At 40.5% G+C, this 17694-nt stretch overlaps 2 protein-coding genes across 5 annotated transcripts; one reads left to right on the top strand and one right to left on the bottom strand.

The window, feature by feature from the left end:
* The first annotated feature begins 472 nt into the window (after positions 1–472).
* Positions 473–8930, top strand: ttc34 (tetratricopeptide repeat domain 34). 3 transcript variants are annotated; one of them, XM_044352050.1, is made up of 9 exons: positions 473–586; positions 668–884; positions 1853–3632; positions 3795–4017; positions 4906–5098; positions 5507–5673; positions 6252–6525; positions 6710–6924; positions 7745–8930. In XM_044352050.1, exons 3-9 carry the CDS (start codon positions 1924–1926, stop codon positions 8288–8290), a joined length of 3327 nt encoding a protein of 1108 aa, XP_044207985.1. In that variant the 5' UTR covers positions 473–586; positions 668–884; positions 1853–1923; the 3' UTR covers positions 8291–8930. The 3 variants fall into 3 exon arrangements, with proteins under 3 accessions (XP_044207985.1, XP_044207984.1, XP_044207986.1); XM_044352049.1 differs by having other exon boundaries at positions 473–800; XM_044352051.1 differs by lacking the exon at positions 668–884.
* Positions 8914–16476, bottom strand: alas2 (aminolevulinate, delta-, synthase 2). Of its 2 annotated transcripts, XM_044352053.1 has the most exons (11): positions 16373–16456; positions 15824–15925; positions 14924–15275; positions 14674–14766; positions 14359–14581; positions 13583–13767; positions 13134–13313; positions 12086–12250; positions 10437–10705; positions 9741–9903; positions 8914–9450 (listed from the first exon to the last, which is right to left on the bottom strand). In XM_044352053.1, exons 3-11 carry the CDS (start codon positions 15252–15254, stop codon positions 9287–9289), a joined length of 1773 nt encoding a protein of 590 aa, XP_044207988.1. In that variant the 5' UTR covers positions 15255–15275; positions 15824–15925; positions 16373–16456; the 3' UTR covers positions 8914–9286. The 2 variants fall into 2 exon arrangements, with proteins under 2 accessions (XP_044207988.1, XP_044207987.1); XM_044352052.1 differs by lacking the exon at positions 15824–15925 and having other exon boundaries at positions 16373–16476.
* Positions 16477–17694: the final 1218 nt, after the last annotated feature.

Here is a 17694-nt window from a genome sequence, read left to right on the forward strand (position 1 = left end):
TAAACTAGCTAACTAGTTAGTTAACTTTATATACAGTTATACTAGTTAACTGTATATAAAGTAGTTGAAACTAGCTCCACCTCCAGCAGCTACAACAATAACATGCTGCTCTAACACTGATGCTTCAGTATTAATAATCTAATGATGTCATGTATAGGGATCAAACCATTACTTTTACTGCAATAGGCTACTTTAACTACATCAAGCTGATAATACTCATGTAGTTAAGAAGGATTTTTCATGCAGGACTTTTACTTGTAATGGAGTATTTTTACATTGCTGTATTGATACATTTACTTAAGTAAAGGATCTGAAAAAATACTTCTTCCACCACTGATAACTGAGCGTACACGCAACTTATATAGACAGTAAAAGGTAATTTTAATTGGCTATTTATTTTAATGGTTATAACCTATTAAAATGACCTTTTCTCTGGGTCATCTAAAACGAGTGTTAGTGGTTTCTATGGCAACCAGAGCTGTGCTCAAGAGGACAACAGCTCACCAGGACCGTCCCATCCCGACAACAGGAGGAACAGACAGAGCCAGGAAGCGTTTATATCGGGATATGAAGCTTTTTCCGCCTGGTTTGTTTTTATCTTGTTGTTTTTTCTGTTTTCCAATCTGCTGCTTACTTAAAAAAAACTGAGCTACAGTTTTTGTTGTAGGTATTAGCGGACACACCGTGTTGTCCTGGCAACTCTGAGTGGAGAGCTATTGAATTACAAAAATGGGGCCCAGGTTTTCTGTTCTCGGGATGTTCTGCAGCAGAAAATGAGCTGACCGACTTTGACCGTGTCGGTGAGTGGTTTTCTTATTCAGACTTTAAAAAGTCACGGATTGTTCAAGTGTCGGTGGATCTACTTTGGGCAACAAAAGGAGCAGGTAGGTGAACCATGGGTCAGAAAGAGCAAAAATCCCACCCACACGGGGGCGTTTTAAAATTAGACATTTTATTAATCCTGCCAGTTAGTTGAGACCACATTGAGACAGTGTTTGACTAGTAGTTGAGTCATGATATATATCAATGTCCAGTCATCAGTGCCTCCTACGCGTTCATCAAATGTCAAGGCTGAACAATAAACTGAGTCACTCAGTCTTTGAGGCCAAAAACCAATTCCTAAATTGAGCAATACTAATACATACTATATTACAATAAAATCCTCACTGTTGAATTAACTATTTAAATGTCTTAGAAGAAACAGTCAACATTTGTGAGAAACAAAATGTCACTGAAAATCAACATTCAGCATGTCCACCCTAAAAATATTAGTTTAACACAATTCTAGTGTTTATAAAGGGCTAATGAGGTCGAAAGCAGGACCATAATACCTTTATCCTGCTGCTAAACTGGGAGTTGCATCAGTATCATACTTCACATACTATCACAAAACGCCAGTACCACAATATGTCAGATATCAGCAGTAAAAATAATATTGAACCAACAACAGCATTGTTTTTAATGTCAGAATACTAAAGCTGATATCTCAGTGCGAAGAGTTTGCTTATTACTCACAGGCTGACATTTTGACATGTCACAGTAGGAAAAGCCCGGGTGTAAATAATAAAATTAACTATGAACTGAATTCCATTTAGCTGCTTCAATTTCAGTGTACTGGTATTGTGCGTGCTGGCTCACTGTGACACTGTCATGACTTACTGGGACATTTGAATAGAAAGGAGCCGTTGTTAATGTTGTTGCACAACATTAACAACGGCACCTGTGCGATTCCTACTATGACAAGTCAAAATGTCTGCTGTGAAAAAGGCCTGTTGTGAGACAATTTGATACAGTATGCGCAGTATTGATAATACTGCTATTTGAACTATGAATTTAAAATTATATCCATCAGGTGACGTCTATCATGTCATCGCTGTGAGCAGCTGAGGAGAGAAGAACAGACAGAGGGTCTGCTGCCTGATCATGACTGCTGTGGTTCGACCTGGAGTCAATGTTTCAGAGCTATGTGAGGATGGAGACAGGTTCCTTGAGGCTGGAGAGCTGGGGAGGGCAACCTCCCTCTACATGTCTGCCTTCAGGACTCACGCCACCTCCACTGTGTCCCACCTGCGAAAATTGTCCAGCCTGTGTGGGGTAATCTCTACTCTAGAAGGTTGGCTTGACAGTCATGGGGAGACTCCGCCTGCTGAGGGTCTTAATAAAGGTCTAGCAGCTGTGTTTCTGTCCACACTCTGTCCCAACAATCTTTCTGCCACCATTTTCAAAATGGAGTCTCTCCTTCATAGTGGCAGGCATGGTTGTGAGGAGATTTTTGCTCGCTGCACTGCTCTGCTTGAAGGGAAGCGAACCCCTCATCCAGAGGGGTCTACTCGCGTGGTGTTGGAGATAACTCGTGCCCTGGCGTGCTTGTTCTCAGAGCCTCACAGTGTCAAGGGACTAAAGCTTTACCTCAACGCTTACAAGAGCAACAAATCAGAAACTGTCACACTGGTGAAGAGCAGACAAGCTCAGCACCTACCCAAAATAGTGAAAGCCTTCACAGACCAAATACTGCACATACATCCCTCTCTGATGTTTGACAGTGAGTGTGAAGAGACAACAAAGAGGAAGGAAAAGCTAGACGTTGAGTCTTATACAATGACTGAGTTTTTGTCGGCTCTCTCACCAAGTAACAGAGAAGTGCAGGAAATTCAAGCAGCACATTTGTTTTTCACAGGCAGGTTTGGGGACAGTGCAGAGGTGTATTCTGCTGTCTTGCAGCAAAGTCATTGTCAGCAAATGTCAGAGAGTAGTATAGACGATACAGTCCAAGACACACCTGAGAGGAGAGCTAGACTTTTAACCGGTCGAGCAGCTGCCTGCTTCTCAGCGGGTGGGAGAACTGCAGAGGCCTGCAGGGATCTGGGGGAGGCATTTGAGATCCACCCTGCCTGTGCTCGAACTTATTTCCAAAAGCTCTTCACAGATCACGGTACAGGGGTGGCTGCTCGTAACCATCTCCGTCAGCAGGCAGAGAGGGGCTTATCTGGCTACAGAGAGAGGGTCCTCATTCGTCCAGACCTGCGGTCCACAGAGGGAGTTGAACTTTTGGACCCTGTGATCTCTCAGTTACGGACTCTGTGCCATTTAGAGCCTGACGGGGGAGGCAGAGAGCTGCGGGTACGACTGGCTGACTGTCTCCTTCTCAGAGGGGGACACAAAGAGGCCCTCTCTATCTGTAGTCAGCTAGCTGCTGCACAAGGTCAGCAGAGCTATCAGAACACTGTGCAAGTTCTTCGTGGATATGCACGACTTCTCAATGATGACCACAAGGGGGCGTTAGAAGACTTCCAGGCTGTGATTGAACACAATGCCCCCCACCCATCCAGCTGTGTACGGGCACTCTGTGGCAGGGGGCTTCTTCGTATGATGGGCGGCTTCAACTACCTCACAGCACTAGATTATGTGACAGCCAGCAGGCTGCAGCCTCAGGAAACAGCACTGACTGTTCGCTGCTTAGTGCCATGGAACTGCCGGGGGCTGCTGATTACTGTTTTATTGGAGCAGGGACGAGTCATGCTGGAGGGGACTGGAGAGCACGGATCCACCTCCAGTTCAAGTGAAAACTCCCAGCAGCCACTGCAGGGGGATCAGCTTCAGGCACCATCAAAGAGAGACAACCACAGAGCCGGGTATGATGTTAATCTCACATACAGTTTGCTCAATGGTCTATCACTTCACCAAAATCTCATCATCTCAATAAATTTCATTTTCAGTTGATGATATTTGCTCTAATAACAGTTCTCATTCATACTTTCTCAGCTCATTAAATGTTCCTGGTCTCTGTGCATTAGGACTCCTGCTGGTGTCCAGTCCCTGGCTGTGCTACTGATGGAGCTGCAGCCCAGTGCTGATGGGCCTCAGATCCTGGCAGCAGACGCCTTGTACCAGCTTGGTCGGGTGGAGGAGGCCTACCGGCTACTGCTCTCCATCGGGCCCACCAGTCCTCGGGCACCTGTTCTGGCTCGCCTCGCCCTGCTGCAGCTGCACCGGGGCTTTCTCTATGACACCAATCAGGTACGTAGTTTTAGGGCAGTGGGTCCCAAAGTGAGGTCCAGAGGCACCAAGATTTCATTTCATGCCAGGTGAAGATCTGGCAAATGTTTCATTGGTGGTTTCACAAGCAGCAGACACATTTATTCATTTAATTCATCTCTGCGACAACTTCTTGAAATTAATCATCCTGTCCTTGTAATTATAGGGACACATTTGTATGAAAAACTTTTGGGCCACCTTCTGTATTGCAAGGACTTTTAATACAATGTTGCAATGTAGTTTCAGTAGCCTGATTAAAAACAGAGCGAGGAGCCTGATTGTCCAGAACAAACCCAATTAAATTCGGCATAGAGCTGGAGTGAGAAAGGCCTGTGTTAATCTCATTCACTCAAATTGCTCTCTGGACGCAGCTTCAAAGTGCCCACGTTCAGGAAATAAAGAACCACAAGGACTCATTTACACCCCCTCTAATTAGATTTCTTAACTTGCATATGAGTTGATGAAACTTTGCCAAAGCTGGTGCTGTAAGAAATATAACACAGTAAATCTCATCACACCAGCCTCAGGCACACAAATACAAATGTGCAACAGTAGAGCTGCAGTATCGCAGTGCTGACCAGCAGACGAGATAAACACTGAAACTGAGTTGTCACCTGTAGAACCACCAGCGCATACAGCATTAAATCATCAGTTGTACTGTTTTTCATTTTTGAATTTAATTAATATATTAGAAAAAAATGTTAGATGTACAGCTTCTACTTTCAAACAATTTTTTTTATAAATAGAGTTTATAGTCACAGATAGCCTGCAGGGTTATGAATTTCCTGTCAGGTAGCTTAATATATTTATTAATTTTATGACATTTATAGTGAAGGAGATGAAGATTTCACTTCTGTCTTTTCCTCACAGCTGCTGAAAAAGCTCATTCAGTGCGGTGATACTAGCTGCTTGCGCCCCCTGTTGGCGGTGGCACAACAGAGGGACCGGGCGCTGCTGCAGGCACACTGCCACTCCGCTGCAAAACGCATCCTGGAGGCCAAGAGAGAGGAGAGGGCTGTCAGGGAGGCTGTGGCCTATCTCTCCATCGCCATCATGGCTTCTGGTGATTAGAATCTGATTGATAAGAAAGATACTGATGTTTGTTATTGGTCTGACTCTCATTGTTGACTGAAGTAATAGTGGGTAATCCTTTAATCTAGACAGAAGGAATGATTAGAGGGATGATAAAGAGAATTGATTTGGCTTCAGTTCAGTATCTCTTCAAACACTGAATAAAAAGTAGCAGGCAGATTAGCCATATGATTTAACTAAAAGACAACAAACATGAATAAAAACCTGTCAGTGTCAACCTGTCAACACATATCATACTTGTCACTGACCAGGATATTTGGATTAGTCATTGTTTATATATAAAGACTGAAGTATCCAATAAAACGATAATGGGTCAATATGATATTATGAAGTATTATACGAATATTGTGAAACCAATCAGGTAATTGTCTTTGTCAAGGTGGCGAGGCAGCAGACTCCTTGCTGGAGAGAGCGAGGTGTTATGCCCTGCTGGGCCAACGAAAGACAGCCATCTTTGATTTCAGTGCCATTCTTAGGGAGCACCCGAAACACGTTCAGGCCCTCTGTGGAAGAGGCTTCACCTACCTCATGCTGAGCCAACAAAAGGTATTCTCGAGTTGCAACGCTGTCAAAATGTGCCATTACTCAGAACCTGTATTTTAAACAGTTTACTCCCTCTCTAAAAAAAAACATTTTAGTCTCAAAACCTTGTAAACACCTTGTGGTAGATTTTATTCTTATTTTTTTCTCTGGCCTCCTCTCGACTTGGAGCTACACTAGGCAGCTTTACATATTTGTGGCTGCAACTGGCAGTGAAAGTTAACAGTTTGAAAACTGTAATTTTAGGTGTCACAATATTAGTGACATCTGTAAACTGCCAGTACTCTCTCTCTCTCTCACTCTCTCTCTCTTTCACTCTCTCTCTACCTCTACACATATATATATATATATATGCAAACCAACGTGGGCAGGAAAAAAGACGCAAAAGTTAGCATTTCATGTTAGCAGAGAAGAGAACACTCCTATCATTTGCAATAATTTGGGCATATGGGATCTCCAAGATTTCGGGGGCTGGTATCCTTTTTCGAATACGACAGAGGTAAATTTACATAAAATTGTCTGGTGCAGGAGATGTGTTTATTCCATTTAAATGTAAATTCAAACTGCCTTTTTCCATGCTGTAGGAATGCACTCATGATATCCTGGCAGCACTTCAGATAAACACTGACATAGTCATCAAAGACATCCTGTCACTCAAGGACAAGGCACGGAAACTGGTCTGTGATTGGTTGCATCAGTTCTGCAGGACCAGTCTGTCAGACATCCTGGTTACTAGTGCTGTCCCCTGCCAGGAAGAGCAGCTCAGAGAGGCTTTTATAATCGGTGGAGCTCTGATGAGGACAGACTGCAGAGACCCCAGATGGCATCTCCTCTATGTGGACATACTTTTAGCCAAAGGTGAGAGGGGAACTTTGCCAAAATGTGCTGCTTGAATTCTCAGTGAGATCCTTGATGTCACTGGAAATGGTCTGGTGAGGAGATTATGGATTAGGCTGTTCGATGTTTCGTCTTTGACAAAAAGAACCATTGAACCTAGTTTACAGTGATCCTTACTTCTGCTATTATGGTCCATCTGCTCCAGGTGAATTGAAGGCAGCAGGAGCTCATCTGAGCCAGGTGTTTGGTCAGGAGCCAAGAGATGCAGTGGCCCAGGCCAGGTTGGGTGTGGTGGAGGCCTGGCAGCAGAATTACTGCAGCGCAGCTCGCAGGCTCAGCAAACTCACTGAGAAAGATCCATCCAGTTTGGACTTTTTACTGGACCTCATCCCGTTCAATCAGCGAAAACACATGGCACAGGTAAGGCTACTGGAATAATAGATTTCAATTTTCGAAATGAGCGCCATTGGCAAAATGATTTGTTTGAGCTATGGAAGCATTTTTTATTCCCCCATCATCAGCAAGTTAGTTTTACAATTTATCTGCAGACGTCCTCATAACAGAACTAAAGACTGTGCCTACATCTCTGTTTTTTAGTAGATACAGAGCAATTTACATAAAACAAATCTTTCTGATTAAAATACATTCAGTTTCACTGAGGCTGTAAAATGAAATGAGCCTTTAGGATTTATTGTTTTTTTTTGTTCAAGAGAGTTTTGTCAGTACATTTATTTATTGGCTTGTATAGAAGAATAAACTCACACACTTGCTGAAGAGATTATGAAATTGAAACACTTGCTATCTAATTTGTGGTGTTTGTTTTTCAATCTTCTCCACACTGATAGAGCTGAGCTCCTCTGTGACACTCTGAAGTCCCTGATATCTACTCTCAGAATAGTTTCTTATTTCACCTGCATGAAATTTTAATTTAATGTCTTCTGTTTGATGTCATGGTATCCTTCAAATAAGTTAACATGATTGGCAATTAAAAAAACAAAAACAAAGAAAATGAAAGTGTACTGACATTCATTTATGCTCTCTCTGAACATATAATGAATATTTCATGTTTAACATTGACAGTAAGATCAGAAAAGATGGCGAAGTATGCGTAATGTATGATGATGGAGTACATAAATAATGTTAAGACAACAGCATCTTTCCATAATCTCACTTAAGTGTTGTAGATAAGGAGTATTTATGCATAAATAAATGTCATATTTTTACATATGTATTGCAACAGGCAGCAGCACAGGAGGCCAGCAGTGTGTCATCAGTTGGCCAGTGGGATCAGGCTCTCACCCTCCTGAATGTGGCGATACAAGCGGTGGGTAATCACAGACTCCAGTATCTTCGCCAGCGGGCTGCTTGCCTTGCACAGCTGGGCTTACACAAGAGGGCCATAGCTGACCTAGACCGAGTTATCCAGAAACACGGTGGATCCGACCCCAGCGGCTCAGATGACCCCCAAGTCTGGGCGGAGGACCTGTGTCGTCGAGGTCGCAGCCTGGTGTTGTGTTCCAGAGAAGGACCAGCTCTGGAGGACTTCAGCCGGGCCTTAGAGCTCCACAGGGACCAGGCCATCCAGTGCGTGGAAGCTGGTCTGGGCAGGCTGCGTCTGGCTGAGTGCTTCTTGCGGGGGGCACTGCAGCACTACGGGGAGCAGCAGCTCAGCAAAGCTTGGACATTGATTGAATGCGGCCTTGTTGTGGACAGTGAGAACGCAGAGCTCCGCAGACTGAGGGCAAGGGTCAAACGAGAAGTAGCCAGCCCTTGCAATGTCAACTAATGTTGATTGAGAGCCGCACAGGACACAAGAGCTCCAGCCGAGGTTAAATGATGTAGCCATCATGATGTAGTGCCTGTACCTGAAAATGTTGTATTGTAGAGGAACGATCTATCTCGTCGAGGACTCTTCCACAGTGTTTTAGGACACGGTGCTTCGGTTCTTATCATGTCTTCCCAGTTCAAATTAAGTATGTAGGATTAACAGCAGTGTATGTTAAATAACAATAATACTGATAATAATAATAATACTTTATTTGTACAGCACTTTTTTAAAGTTACAAAAAGCATCACAAAGAAAACAAAAAAGCAAACAAAAGCAAATTAAATGCAAATACAAACAATGAGATCATTGTTTTTTTATGATAATATCTTTATAATAACAGCAAAACACTATATTGAATATTAGATTATGTGAACAGTACAGATTTTCCATACCACAAATTTATTGTATTTTAATTTATTCATTTTTATAATTTATTTTAGGAACCAATTCCTCTGGAAATTCAGACATTCGTTGGAAAGACGTCCTCTGTGACAGTGAAGTGAAAGATCAGTAACTGAAATAATCTGCAAATGCAGGCAGATGATGGTTGTATTACACGGTATGAAGGAAATCACGCAACATGAATTTAAATAGTATTGTTTAATTCAAACCATCACACCTAGATATAAGATTTAAGAAAGTGCCCAATGTGCAGGTTTTATGCTTTCAAACTGGAAGAGGCACAGTTTTCTTTAATCATATCCATGACAGCAAACACAATTTTGTAAGCATAAATACAGGAAAAGTTAAATAAATGCTGTAATCCAGTCCATATCACTCACATGAAAGTGTCAATGAATGTTAAAAGTCAAGAACAATGTCAGTTCATTAATATTCTTAATGCACATGAAGTAGGACTTTATCATTTAAAATGACGCTGAATACATTGTAGCATTAAATTTGTACATATACTGTCTGTGTAACTTGTGTTGAGACGCTACATGTGCTTCGCTGTTATGCAGACACAGTTATGTATTGGGGTTCCATGTTGCCAAAGTAGGATTTCTCCCACTCACTCATGAGGTCAAAGTGCAGCGGGCGGTCGCAGAAGGTGCAGGAAGCCGTGGCCGGGCTGTTGATCAGAAGCCCCGCCTCCTGCCACACCTCCACGAGTTTTTCTGTGAATGAAACACAAACATTTATAAGAATAACAAATTAAATGCCAATATTTATTTCTCTGTCTTAACTGAGGTTATAGTGTTGCTTTTGCTACTGAGGGACAATTTTAAGATCTGCATCTCTTTCATTCTTACTGCACTGCCGACCCATTTACAGTAAGTTTACAAAGCAGAGAGACTTGCAAAGGACAAATATAAATCACTCATTGTACCTACTGTCCCTGCTTATCTTGATTGGACATTTACCAGAATCACTTTGTCCTAATTTCAGTAAGGATTCCCACACTCACCCACAAAGTAGTTCATCATGGCGGGGTCGTGATGAGGAGACGGAGCCAAGCGCAGCAGCTCCTCACCACGAGGCACTGTGGGGTAGTTGATGGCCTGGACGTAGATGTTGTGTTTCTCCAGCAGGGTGTCACACACCTTAGTGTTCAGCTCAGCGTTGCCCACCTAGGAAATGGACCATGAAAGGGGACATTAGCCATTTGGAGGATGGTTTTATTTAGCATAAAGCCATTACTGTGTTTGAATTGATTTATGGTGTACAGAGTGTGCTACTGAAATAATTATAGACTTTTCTGATGATATTACAATCAGCTTATACATTGATGCATTAAAAAAAGCATAATTAAATTAGCATGTAGATTAAAAATAAAAAGCATACATCATTATATGTATTAATATTTGTATTTTAAAATAGAACCATCAACTTAAATGGTGCCACAATAGTATTCAAGTTAGTATAAGTTAAATGACAATTTAATTAACTTAATTACATATAATTGCTTTTTGAAATTCATAAATTTTATTATAACCAAACATGGAATGTTATATGTCTATAATTATTATGGTGGAATACTTTTTAATGTAAATAATTTAAGGGTAGAAGTCTTTTGATGTTTAGCATGTATCATTTAACAGAAGTCAGAAGAAAAGTGAAATAATATAGTAGAGGAAGGAGCAGCAGTGCTACATCTTCATACCCGTATGGGGATGATGTGGCTGGGGCAGTTGACCACAGGCAGGCCTTTATCCATGAGCAGCTGCCTCATGTGTTTGACATTCCTCTGGTGGGCTCTGCGGAGCACCTGTCCTTCAGGGCTCTTCAGGACCCGCACAGACTCCAGGGCTCCAGCCAGGGCCATCGGGGGCAGGGCAGTGGTGAAGATGAAGCCGGCTGCGAAGGAGCGCACTGTGTCCACCAGGGCGGCGCTGCTGGCGATGTAGCCTCCCACACAGCCGAAGGCTTTGCCTGGAACAGTAACAGATGACAGAAGGTGAGATGAGGTCAGGAGACAGGAAATACAAATATAACATCGTTTAGTAATACTTTAGGTATTTCCACTTTGTACAACTACTTTTTCTATACTAATACATTTCAGAGGGGAATATTATACATTTTACTACATTTTACAATTCAGTTGACAGCTTAAGTTACTTTGTAGATTAAGATTTTATATACAAACCATATGATGAGTTTATAAAATTTGATGCATTGCTATAGATTAAACTACCCAGCAATATATAAAGTTTTTCATCAGTAATAATGACACATAACAATAATAACCTATACAATAACATAACAGTTGGAAAAGGGCCCTTCAGCATAATAAGTACTTTTACTTTTAATACATAAGTATCTTTATAAATGATAATTTTTAATGTAATTTAACGGAGTTGTGATTATATATTTTTACACTTTTACTACTTTTATGAAAGTAAAGAACCTTTCTCACAAAAAATAACACATTCAGGTAGTCAATTGGTGAAATGAGAATATTTTTTAATAAAATGTGTAATCATATGTTCAATACAATTCAATAAATATAGTGAATAGAGTGTGTGATTGTTGAGGTAGATGAGATTTAGAGATTAACTTCATTTTTTTGACATATAATATTTTATTTAAATAATTTGTTTTATATAAACTGCTGGTGGTGAGACTAAATTCACTGTTTTATTTAAATTAAACAATGTGACAAACGATGATGATTTTGCATTAAATCGTTTTGTGCATTGATACACCACCAGCTATTTATTTGTTATTTCATTAAGCTTGTTTATTTATTTATTGCCAAGTGGACACTTGCGACCATGCTTTGTAAAGTCAAGTGTAGTAATCCAGGAGGATTTATTAACACTTGATGTGTGCTTGACAAGGATTTCTACCCAAAGCCTTAAAGTTGTCATAAAGCTACAACACAGCATGGCCTCTGTGATGATGGTTTTATCAGTACGACCAGAGTGGGAGTGGAGCTGGCACCCAGCTGATAAAACCTCTGCTTCCTCTGATGAGTGCCTGGTCCTCTCCTGTCCTCGTTTAACCAACATGAAAGCAGCATCGTGCTTGTTGAGTGTTATTGCTGCTACGTTGGCATTATGCCAGTTACAGTTTGTGCAAATAGCTGTAAATGGGCATTTTCCCAGGAAGAGGCCAATTAATCTATGACGGTTTGAAGCCGTTTGTCTTGCCCCTCTTAGCATGGCGTTGGGTAAACATAATGGTTGGTAACTGTTGTAAGAGTTATGAGAGTGAGATTGGCCTTCAAGTTATTTGATAAATAAGATTTTTTATTATACATTTCAAGACAAAATAGTTTACAGCTTGTGAATTTCCTCAAAAGACACTCACCTAAGGTCCCAGAAACAATGTCAATCTTGTGCATAACGTTGTCTCTCTCTCCCACTCCAGCTCCGTGGGCCCCGTACAGACCCACAGCGTGAACCTCATCGACAAACGTCAGAGCTCCGTAACGATGAGCTACATCGCACAGCTCTTCCAGAGGACATATGGCACCTGAAAACCCCAAGAGAATAACATAATTAGAACAGTGTAATATAGGCGAACAGCTGGAAATGTACTGAAAAATGTACTGAAAATATAGTATGTGGAGAGTTGTTCTTATAATTAAAAAAAAATATGTTAAAATATCCCCTAAAAACAGAAATCAGAGAACACGTCTATCAAATGAGTGAGCTTCTTTTATACGTGTTTCAAATGAATCCTCTTGGAAATTAACTGATATGATCACAGTCATCTATTCAGACTTTATTTTGTGCTTTATGGAGCTGTCAACAGTGTAATATCAGTCAGAGACATAGACTGGGGGAGGAGGAGTGGAGGACTATTTCCTCCCATGAGAGACAGTGATGAATGACCGATAATGTAGACTGAATAATTGTATTGTGTTGTTTTAGAAATACAAATACTCCAAACCTGGCTTTTCCCTTTATTAGCTATGGATTATGAGCTTTGCTGATGGTGCTTATTTGACTTAATATACATAATATACATATACTGTAGAGTTATTAGTCACATTAACAGATTTCTAGTGGCATTTCCTTTCGTTATTGTCACAGTATGGGAAAGACTGTTGGTCCACTTCTTGCTTTAACAGACAATGATTGAAATTCTTGGGATTTCTATAGCTCATGTTTTCATTATATTACGTTTTTGAGCATTTACTTATTAAAACAATATTCAGCTGGTGATTATCATAAACCACACAACCATCAGTATACAGTAAACTAGGACAATTCCACTTTAATCATATAGCTTAGATCAGTCCAATACAGGTTGCCATGATGTACACTACAAATAAATATCAAAATGTTAGTCTCTCTGACTATAACCCTCTACCATAATTCTGATTAAATGCACACATACATCGTCGACTCACCGTCCATAGAGTGCACAGTCTCAAATGCCACTATTTTGGGTGTCTTGGGGTCGGAGCGCTTCAGCAGTTCTTCCAGGTGTCGGCTGTCATTGTGGCGGAAGATGAAACGCTTGGCTCCGCTGTTCCTGATTCCCTGAATCATTGATGCGTGGTTCCCTGCATCAGAGTAGATCTCACATCCTGTAAGTGACAGTGAACACACTATGAAACCAGTGGAGATGAACACCCCCCCGACCAGTATCAACACTCAGATGGTATTCCCTTCTTCTACATAATATACGAAATGTGAAAAAAATGTTTTATTATAATTGCAGAGCATCTAAAACTATAATTGACAAACCATATTTTAAAAACATGTAATTTAAAACTGTGACATTGACATTCATGAATGTCATCACCTGAATCTATTAATTTGACCCATGTGTTAGAGGTCAGAAGTCAGTATTTACCTGGCAGCATTTTAGCCAAGGTGAAGAGGGTGGAGTCATTTGCCACGAAGCAGGAGGAGAAGACCAGAGCTGCGTCTTTCTGGTGAAGCTGGGCCAGCTCCTTCTCCAGAGACACATGGTAGTTACTGGTGCCGGAGATGTTCCTGGTCCCACCTGCTCCTGCACCGTGCTTGTCCAGGGCATCTCTGAGGACATGCAGGACAAAAAGATGAAACATCTGGCCCACATAATCCATGTCATGAAAAGTGTCTTTTCTTTTTTTTTATATTTGTTTTGAATAAAAGTGTTTTATATTTGGAACCTGAGTAACTAAGTGAAAACAGATAAAGCTCTACATGTGCTTCTATTATCCAAATACAAATGGTTCAAATGTTGAGCTGTAGACTTGAGACTTGTGACTTGGACTCATGTTAGACTTGATTCATAAAAACAAGTAGTTGAGACTGGACTTGGACTTGACTGCTGCAAGACTTGACTAACTTGACATTTGCCTCTCTTAAGGCCTGACCTGACAGCAAAAACATTCAGTTCCCAAATTATGACCTATGATCTTGAATTAATGAAATTAAACAAAGTAAATAGATAAATAAGACAGTGACAGGCAGGAAAGGGAAGCTGTGTTATTTCAATGATCAGAATTGAGACTTATGATTTGACTTGGACTTGCTCTCGAGGACTTGAAACTTGATTTGACAAGAGCTGCGACTTGGACTCATGACGACTAACTTGAGACTTGACATGGACTTGTCATAGAAGAACTTGCTGTCTCATTTTACCTGATTCCACTGAGGACCCGCGGGTGCCGACTCATCCCCAGGTAGTCGTTGCTACACCAGACAGACACCTGTGAGCCCTCCCGGCCAGAGATGGAGTAATCCTCAGCAAAAGGGAAGACCTCAGCGCTCCGGTTCACGGTCTTGAAGACTCTGTACGTGTGGTCCTTCTTTTTTTCAGCAATCTTCTCAACGAAGAAGCGGTCATAGTCGTAGCTGGGGCCGACTGCGGGGATGATAGTTTTGACTTGAAACCACTTCACTTTCACAAAATGCAAGTATTAGAGGGTTTCAGACCAACTTAACTGTAATACATACCCATGTTGTCTTTGAGGAGGGTGACAGTGTTGGTTGGAGCTGCTGCTGGGAGAATTGAATTCTTTAAACCCCTCAGCAGAGAAGTCACCCTACCTGTGAAAGATGTTGCACTGCATTACTATTTTGTCCTGGATTTTTGTCTTTATTTTGATATTTGGAAAAATTTTTGTTCTGTTAAAGTTCTCGTTCAGTAACTCTGGTGTTGTGTAAGTTCACTGCAGCATTGCTATAGCTGGTTAACTCTTCCTACCTCGTTGCACATCCTCCTGCACTTCAGGGCTGGCTCGGACCATCCCGATCTGAGAGCTGACAAAAGGGCAGCCCTTAGATACAGATACTGCCACCTGAGTGGCCGTTTGAGCAACAAGCCTCCTTTGATCCAGCATGGGAAGTCGGTGAGGCTTGGTTTTGGTGGGTGACACGGTCAGCTTGGCATCCAGAGAAGCTGGGCTGCTCACGCTGATCTGGCGAACGATGATGGGACATTGATCGGCCAGTGACAGCAAGGAGGTCCCAGTTCTCCTCAGAGCTGGCATAGGGACCGACTTCAGAAAGGGGCAGTGGTGAAGAAAGGCAGCCATGGTATTCCAGCTGTTCTTACTCTGAGTTAAGATGGAAGACAGGAAAATACTTTCATAAAACTTCAAGATCTTATTCACCATAGAGTATGAATATCACTGCATTCATGATATGTAAAATAATTATTTATTTTTGTTGTTTTTTCAAAACCTTCACAGAAAAACTAATATCGATGACTAGAGAACGACTGAACTTTATAGATTACATTATAGTTAACAAGGCCAGAAACGTTCTAAGGGGCTAATAAGTGGTTGAGTGTAGAGCAGGTGCCTCCTGCAGGGTGCGGCAGGTTGCTGCTGCTTATCTTCACTCTGCAGGCGCAGAGCAAGTTCTGCCCTGACATACGTCATCAGCTGAAGCTGCTATCAACTGATCGTCTACAAAACACAGCAGGGATGCGTCTAATTCTTTTGTTTCCTAATTATTATTTCCCCTATGTTAAAAGTTTCCCAAACTTGCTGGAAAAATAAATGTTGGTCTGTGAGACGCTGCCAATAAATAATCCACCACATGATTATAGATTTTCTCTATGTGTAGTTTAGTTTACAAACAGAGTCCAGAGGATCATTACCTTCACAATCTCCTGTGGTCAACAGATAAGGCAATTCTTAGGATCTGTGGCTTTTCTTGTGGTTAGATGTTATCTTTACGTTGGTTTGTCAAAGGCCAGCGCCTTTTAAACACCAAAAGTGGGTCAGAAGGTTCATCTTGGTATTGTTTTGTTGTTGTTGGAGTACAGCTGAGTATTGATCACAAGCAAATATGCAGCACATCTTTCTGTTAGCTGTAGACTGCAATTTAAAAGTAATGGAGTATCCAAACATTCATTTTTTCTCAATTACTGTCAGCAAGAGTCATTCAGGGATACACTGTGTGTGCACGACATGAATGAATAAACAGACAAAACAATAACACAGCCACTACTAATACCCATGATAGTAATAGTATGATTATCACTACAACAACAACAGCTGCTACTGCTAAAAATCTAAATAACCGTTATGGTGGTCATAATACAAATACTAATAATAATAATAATAATAATAATAATAATAATAAAAAATAAAAAATAATGATGATAAAAATGAAACAACAAAGTGAAGACTGTCAGGAAACTCACCTGTTGACCTGCACTGAGGACGAACTTCAAAACAGCAAACAGACAGAGCGTCCAAAAGTGTCAACACTGGTCAGATGTTGAGGAACATTATGCAATCAGCTCCACCCCCCACCCCCATCAGAGGTGTCGTACCGGCTTCGGGGGCCACCCAGGGAGGTGGGTGTGTGTGTGTGTGGGAGGTGCAAGATGCTGATGACACTTTACATCATTTAAACTGACTTTATGGAGGACTTTTTCTCTTGATGTCTGAGTTGAAATAACTCTCTGTTAAATCAGTAATGTTGCATTTTAAAATCCAAAAATGTTTATAATAATAATTTTCTTCAGCTGATGGTTTGTTGAATTACACCATGACACAGATCTAAAATTTTATAAGGAAACTGCAAGAGAAAGTCCTGATATTTTTTATTTTTTGTGATATTTTAGGTGTAAAAAAAATCACAAGACTGTTGTTTTATGAATGTTTTATGTTTATGAATATTTATAACACACTGTAACACAGCTTTAAGTATAAAGACATGTTTAAATATAACAAGTATAAACAAATAGTAAATGATTGGTGATATGATATAGCAGTTGTAATCATATAAATTACATCTTTAAAGTTTATACAAATATTAAATATGATGTATGTATTTATTACATGTATTCATGTAGTATGAATTAATACATTTAGAAATACTATGTCTACTGATAAAGGCCATGAGATGAGGCTAAAATCTCCATGAGAAATCTAGTTAGAGGACCTTGAGTTAAGATTTTTTTTTTCACCACTGCTTTCAAGTTCAGCATGTTCTCATGAGTTTTGAAGATGTTTATGAACTGTTTTCAACCTGCCTGTGAATGATTAATACATGTGTATCAACTGTTCATTCATTAACTGCATATAAACCAAAATGTCCTTACATCTGCTTACAATTACATATAGTGTGTTAAGTGCATTTATCATTTTATCTGTTCATTATACAGTATATTGCTTGTAAATGCTTAAAAAAGCAAGAACACTACAGTGACATTATATGAAAATAATAAGAATAGCCATGATAATTGGCTTATATCATAAGGGAAACGTATGCGACAATTAGGCTGTAAGCCCCTACATAGAGATGTTAAAGGAATATAAAAGTGATACTGAAAGAGAGATGTCATGGATGTCCTTAAAAAAAACATGATGATTAATAAAGATGACTATAAGCTCATTTAAAAAACTATGAATTGAATTATTAAAATATTATGTCATATAGCCTACAGGACAAGTCCATTTCCTGATACAATAAGTGTCCCCCATATGGAATCAGTTATTACACAAACACCGCAGGCTA

This window comes from Thunnus albacares, chromosome 5, assembly GCF_914725855.1.
Source record: "Thunnus albacares chromosome 5, fThuAlb1.1, whole genome shotgun sequence".
NCBI lineage: Eukaryota > Metazoa > Chordata > Actinopteri > Scombriformes > Scombridae > Thunnus > Thunnus albacares.

Coding starts and splice junctions, on each gene's coding strand:
- ttc34 (XM_044352049.1), top strand. CDS start 1,924: ATGACTGCTGTGGTTCGACCTGGAGTCAATGTTTCAGAGCTATGTGAG. Junction 3,633..3,794: donor AGAGACAACCACAGAGCCGG/GTATGATGTTAA, acceptor TCTGTGCATTAG/GACTCCTGCTGGTGTCCAGT. Junction 6,526..6,709: donor GGACATACTTTTAGCCAAAG/GTGAGAGGGGAA, acceptor CATCTGCTCCAG/GTGAATTGAAGGCAGCAGGA.
- alas2 (XM_044352052.1), bottom strand. CDS start 15,254: ATGGCTGCCTTTCTTCACCACTGCCCCTTTCTGAAGTCGGTCCCTATG. Junction 14,582..14,673: donor CCTCCTCAAAGACAACATGG/GTATGTATTACA, acceptor TCATCCCCGCAG/TCGGCCCCAGCTACGACTAT. Junction 10,706..12,085: donor CATTGTTTCTGGGACCTTAG/GTGAGTGTCTTT, acceptor TTACTGTTCCAG/GCAAAGCCTTCGGCTGTGTG.